This window comes from Hippoglossus stenolepis, chromosome 23 (assembly GCF_022539355.2).
Source record: "Hippoglossus stenolepis isolate QCI-W04-F060 chromosome 23, HSTE1.2, whole genome shotgun sequence".
NCBI classification, from domain to species: domain Eukaryota; kingdom Metazoa; phylum Chordata; class Actinopteri; order Pleuronectiformes; family Pleuronectidae; genus Hippoglossus; species Hippoglossus stenolepis.
In genome coordinates this window covers 624,034-630,389 of record NC_061505.1, presented here as the reverse complement: position 1 = coordinate 630,389, position 6,356 = coordinate 624,034, and the positions used below count along the sequence as shown (strand labels likewise).

The 6,356-nt window shown below is 43.6% G+C and overlaps 1 protein-coding gene across 1 annotated transcript; it reads left to right on the top strand.

Moving 5' to 3' along the window:
• The first annotated feature begins 593 nt into the window (after positions 1 to 593).
• Positions 594 to 5,847, top strand: LOC118102375 (cyclin-dependent kinase-like 5). The gene is made up of 10 exons (XM_035148493.2): positions 594 to 789; positions 995 to 1,189; positions 1,629 to 1,801; positions 1,888 to 2,000; positions 2,096 to 2,235; positions 2,420 to 2,508; positions 2,627 to 4,588; positions 4,815 to 4,908; positions 4,992 to 5,130; positions 5,210 to 5,847. The coding sequence occupies exons 1-10, from the start codon at positions 622 to 624 to the stop codon at positions 5,293 to 5,295; spliced, it is 3,159 nt and encodes a 1,052-aa protein (XP_035004384.1). The 5' UTR covers positions 594 to 621; the 3' UTR covers positions 5,296 to 5,847.
• The last annotated feature ends 509 nt before the right edge of the window (positions 5,848 to 6,356 follow it).

Here is a 6,356-nt window from a genome sequence, read left to right as displayed (position 1 = left end):
CACACACACAATGAGACACACACACTGAGACACAGGGTCAAGTTGACATCTCCGGTGACTGTATACGCACACACACAGACACACAGACACACAGACACAGACACACAGACACACACACACAGACACACACACACAGACACACACACAGACAGACAGTGAGGCATTACTTCAGTGTTTACGTTGGAAGATCATTGCTCCGATTAAAGAGTAAAGAGGAATTCCCATGGAAGGTTAGTGTGTGTCTGTGTGTGTGTGTCTGTGTGTGTGCGTATACAGTCACCAGAGATGTCAACTTGACCCTGTGTCTCAGTGTGTGTCATTTTCTGTGTAACACATGAAATGTTACAGTGATGAAATAAAACTAAACAGTTGTATTCACAAGAAAATAGAAAAAATAACTATAAGTGTTAAAGAAAGTTAAAAAAACTTGGATCTTGGTGGAAGGATAAACATCCTTCCACCAAGTTTACTGGAAACGTGTCCTGTAGTTTGTGCGTAAACCAGTTCACAGACAAACAGCTGGACAGGTGGAGGTGCTGTGTGTGCAGTGATGTTGTTTGAAAGTTGATCTGTGTTGATGGTTCAGAGTTTCCTCTTCTTCTCTCCCTCCAGAGTGACATCATGGAGCGTTACGAGTCTCTGGGTCTGGTTGGCGAGGGGAGTTACGGCTCGGTGCTGAAGTGCCGTCATCGGGACTCGGGCCGACTCGTTGCCATCAAGAAGTTTGTGGACTCAGACGATGACAAGACGGTGAAGAAAATCGCTCTGAGGGAGATCAAGCTGCTCAGGGTACCTGTCAATCAATGAGCCTGAAACCTGAGACACAAAGCAGCTCGTCAATCACAACCTGACGAGCTGACGTCTTTGAGACGAGAGACCTTCACTTCTTGATTTAGAATATAATACAAATACTGTAAAACACGTTAGTGACCACGTTCAGCTTTACCTGCACAAACCTTTTGATTTCTAATTTTTCATCTTTCTAACCATGAAGCAACTTCGTCACGGCAACCTGGTGAACCTTCTGGAGGTGTGGAAGCGTCGCCGGCGATGGTATCTGGTGTTTGAGTTTGTGGAGCGGACTCTCCTCGATGATCTGGAGCACAACCGCAGTGGACTGGACCTGAACACCAGCCGTCAGTATCTGTACCAGGTCCTGAGGGCCACAGCGTTCTGCCACCAGCAGAATGTGAGGACACACGCTGGCCCTGAACTGGTCTCATGCTTCACACCAGTAGCAATGCTAATTTGTCAAAGTCAATGTAAAGACAGGAACAGACATAAATGTCATTCACCCCAGGTGACGCGAATGATGCAAAATTTGAGTCTAGCATCAAACTGGTTAGCGTCAGGTAGCGCTGGAAACGCAGATAATCTGTGTAAGGTACGGCTGTCACTTTGTTTTCAAAATATATCTCCGCAAATAAAGTGAAGCACTGGTCTTAGTATAAAAAAATATAGATCTGCATTTTTGACCATGGCCACTAGAGGGTTCATTTCCCCCTGAACCAACACAAACTGCAGGTAACACGCGAAGAAGATGAAGAATGATGTTCAATGAGTTTTCAACATGGCGATCAGATGAATAATAACATAATTGAGTATTTTCTGGGTTTTGTTCCTCACAGATCATCCACCGTGACATTAAACCAGAGAACATCCTCATCTCTCAGGAGGGCGTGGTCAAGCTGTGCGACTTCGGCTTCGCCCGCACCTTAGTAGGCGACGTCTACACCGACTATGTCGCCACTCGCTGGTACAGAGCTCCTGAACTGCTGGTGGGAGACATCAGATATGGAAAGTAAGTGTTTACATGTAGACCTGAGGATGTTGGATCTGTTAGAGATGTTAACAGGTGTGTGTGTGTGTGTGTGTGTCTGTGTGTAGACCAGTAGACGTGTGGGCTGTCGGTTGTCTGTTATTAGAGATGTTCACAGGTCAGCCTCTGTTTCCCGGAGACTCAGACCTTGACCAGATTTACCACATCATCAGGTGCTTTGGTAAGAACCGAATAACTTCTCAGATAAAATGATGCTAAATCTACTTTTTTTATTCAACACAACTGTTCTGTTAAGTTCTCATTTCTCTATTGAAGGTAACCTGACAGCTCACCACCAGGAGTTGTTCTACAGGAATCCTGTTTTCTCAGGAGTCAGGTTGCCTGAATGTTATGGTCAAGTCCTGCTGAACCAGCGCTTCCCTACAGTCACTTCCGCTGCCGTAGACCTGGCACAGGTACTGTTACAGTTAGTTAGCTTGTTGATGTAAAGCAAGACAATGTCACTGAGTAGTGACAACAGCATCCTCTGCAGCCGGAGGTTGTAATAACAGGATGGTGGCACATTACACCAAATATAATGTGTTCATTATTTTAGTCCCCTGCAGATCTGAAGAATCAGAATCAGTAATATCTTTTCAGAGCTGTCTCCAGATGGATCCAGAAAGACGAGCTCATTGTTCCGAACTGTTAGAACATCCTCTGTTCACACAAGACTCTTTCCACATCAGGTATCTCTCTTTAATTTTACACTCGTCATCCATAGAAATGTCTGTTAGCTATTGCTTGATTTTCCACGAGTGGTGATGAATCAACCATTTGACCTCCTACGACTTTGTATCCATACAGGTTCTTGAATGAGCTAAATGCTAAGATCCAAAAGGACCACAGAGAAAACTCTAACCTTCCTAAAATAACCAAAACCCCAAGACGCGAAAAGGAAGAAAGGAATGAGCAAAACCAGAGAGGCAAGAAACAACTGGAAGATGTGAGTGAGAAAGTTTACAAGGAAATAGAGAAGAAAGACAAGAAGGAAGAAGAGAAGACGGAGAAAACTAAAAGAAGAGCAAAGTTTTCTAAAACGACTCGGAACACCTCCGAACCTTTAATGACCAACAAACAATCCAGGACGTTCACAGGCAAAGTCTTCCAAAATGCAGCAAGAGCTTCAGTAGCCATGAAAAGTAAAACAGGAAAATCAACTGGTGCAGGGTTAAGGAAGGAACTCCCTAAATCAGAGAAAACACTCACTACTGATTCATCTCAAGGCTCCAAGACGGCAACAGGTCTGAAGGACAATAACTCAGACACAGAAGAACCTAAACATGAGAAAGATGCTTCTCCAGAACCAAGAGAAGATCATTTACAAAGCACAAAGAATACACAAGATGTAGACTCCACTGGCTTCTATTCTAGTTGCACAGACACAGCCGTGTCAAGTGAAAAAAATGTGATGGACATCTGTAGATCTTCTAATTCAAAGTCAAGTCAAGAGTATATGAAGAAGAGCTGGAACAACCCAAACCTGAGAGTTCCCAAAATGTCTAAAAGCTCCACCACAGACCATGTGAGTTTATCTTTGAAACGCTTCCACCAAGCAGCACTTGAAGCATGTCAGCCGTCAAGCAGCGACCACACTGAGGCCAGCACCCTCAACAAACCTACTGACACCAAGCCATGCGAGATTCTTCATTCTTCAGAACATCAAAACAACCAACTGACCACAGAGCGAACAAGGACTTCTGAATGTTCAAAAGTCTCAAACTCAGGTCCAGAAATGACCAGAACCAACACGTCTTTGTCCATCAATCCGTCAGGGACTCATACCTCAGATCTTAAAGAGGCCCCTCCTGCACACAGCACTATGACACTACCCAAAGGAACTTCAAATCAAAGGTTATACAAAACTGACTTGACTTCAACTGCTAAACCCTCAAATGACACCACATGTGCACCCAACAAACCCTCAGAGGACCTTCCAAAAGACAAGGACCTTGTGGAAGTACTGATTGAAACCAAAAATCAACAGGGGAGTTTTAAAACAGAGGTTCACAAATACTTAAAAACGAGCCCAGCAAAAAGAGCAGCTGGAGACCACATGCCAATATCCATCAACCAAGATCCTGAACCTTCTGAGTTCTGCAGTGTTCATCCACAGAGCTCTTCTAAATCCAAGATCGCCTCCGAGTCCAGGACACCCTCAAACCCAACGCTGAGCGAAATCCCTAAAGCTAACACGTCAATTCTGAAAACACTGAGAATCTCAGATAAAGAGAACAGAGAGGATTTAGCGCTTTCTGTGTCCATCAGTGCAACAACCAGGTCTTCAGGAAATGAAACCTCAAAGCTTTCTGGAATCTCAAGTAACACGGAAAAGCATAAAAGCAACGAAGTCGAGTCTGATGTAAAATCCTTTAGAGTCCCTCACTCCAAATCTATGATTGGACAATCTCAGGCAAAGCTTTGGTCTTTTGGCAACAACACGTCCACTGCAACCGTGAAGACAAGGAAGAAAAGTGACAACGAGAGGAATGACTCTGTTTCCACGACCTCAGAGTCCACGTCAGTCCCTTCTACATCAACTCCAGACCATAAAGCTTCGAAGAGAAGTTTCGTCCTTCATAACATGGACACTGCAGATATACTCCATTCCTCTCCACCACCTCCTCCTCCTTCCTCCACTCCTCTGCTCCTCCCCCCGTCCTCCACTACTCTTATCCCCTCGGTCTCTGTCATCTATACCAACATCCGAGCCGTCAGTGATCACCTCAGCCTGGGGACAGCTTTCCATAATGGAAACCACAGTCTCAGGTACGAAAGTTTTCACTCTTATCGTACAGCACATCAGGAAGTTTGGACGATGCTGCTCATACCAAGTTAAAGATCTCGTCTTATTTTGAGATATGGTTTTGGTTCATTATGAAACAGTTGAGATAATATTACACTGTGTGTACAACATATGTTTGCGTGTTCATGTTTCTGATTAGTTTGGTTTTAAAGACTGATCGTCTTTATATACAGTCTGTGTCTCTTCCAGGTCTGTAGATAAAACAAAGCATCGTGGTGTCGTTTGTAGTCGACTGGTCCAACCGTCTCTGTCGAGCCACGTTCCAGCATCACTAACATCGAAGGTAACAGTTCGTACATGTTTGAAAAGAAAACAGAGTCTGAAAAGAAAATGTTTTCTGACTAACTTTCCGCTGCTTCCTCTCAGGTGTCCGCTAACACTTTGATCAGCGAGCGCTCCTTCCTGACGGATCGTTGTAACGTCGGTAACAGCAGTGGTGTCGTCGTGGCCAGAAAGAAGTCAGACGTCCATTTTCCAGATTTGAGCAACTCGAGAGGACGAGATGGTTCGTACAAAAACACCTTGTAAGGAAACAATACATTTATCCAGGCAGGATGAATCATGGTGTTCCGATGATTTTCCAGGCAAACACAACAAGGGCGTCACCATGGAGACAAGGAAAGACTGCGTTTCCCCGTCAGATCGACAGCAGCACAGAAACGACGTATAACCAGACGTCACGTCCATCCTGAAACACCCGCTTCGTTCTTCTAACCAGTTAATCAATGAAAATTCATTTGTTTGTAAACTGTTGAAATACACAAACGTCAACCTGAACAGTGACGACTTCACATGAATAAAATGATGCTCCTTTATTGAGCGTTAGCGGTGGATACATTTAGCTAACGTGGAGAATCCAGCTGGGGATTAGTGTCATATATCAAACTACTGACGATAAACAAAGATCAGAGACTGTAAGAAAAGATACAACACGTCCTGAAATGAAGTTATGTCGTCCATCTTTATTTACAGTCTGTGTATTAAACCAAATACGAAGATAGGGTTATGATTTTTAAGCATCTTAAATGAAACACGACAACGAAAACATTGTATAGTTTTTTTAATGGCAATTCATATTTTTTTTGTTGATTAAACATTTTTAAAACAGGTAATTAATGTGTAAATAGTTTTTTTAAATGAAGACTGGTTGTGTTGTCCCAATAATTAATATCAACTCAAGAAGAACTAAAACAAAACTGTATAAACTTTTCCATGAATCTTAGTTTCATTTAGAAACAAAAACATTTCACGACTCGTCGCTGGAGTCTGAAGAAGAAGAACTGTCGCTCCATCTCTCCTCCACCCTCCTCTTCATCGGCTGAGACACAGAGCGGTGGAACCCTGGGAGGGAAGCGTGTCCTCTGCTATTGGTCAGGAGGTGGTACAGGAGGCGGGCTGCAGGGTTGGGGTGGCTGCTCCTGATTGGTCCTCCTGGAACTGGCTGTCGCCTGATTGGTGGCGGTTTCTTTGGGGGCAACCGGGCAACAGGCTTCTTAGTTTTAGCAACTTTCTGCTGTAAAATCTGTAAAAAGATTCATTTGTGTAGTAAATGAATTATGTACGAAAAATCCTGTAGAACATCTGGACGGTGCTGTTGATCAGTAACAGTTACACAGTGTTGCTATAAAACACAATTTAAATAAAGTAATCGATACACACAGTCTCTATGTTGCGTTAATTCAACATGTTGATCATTGAGGTGATGGTGTTCTGTTATTTTCTACCTTCCCG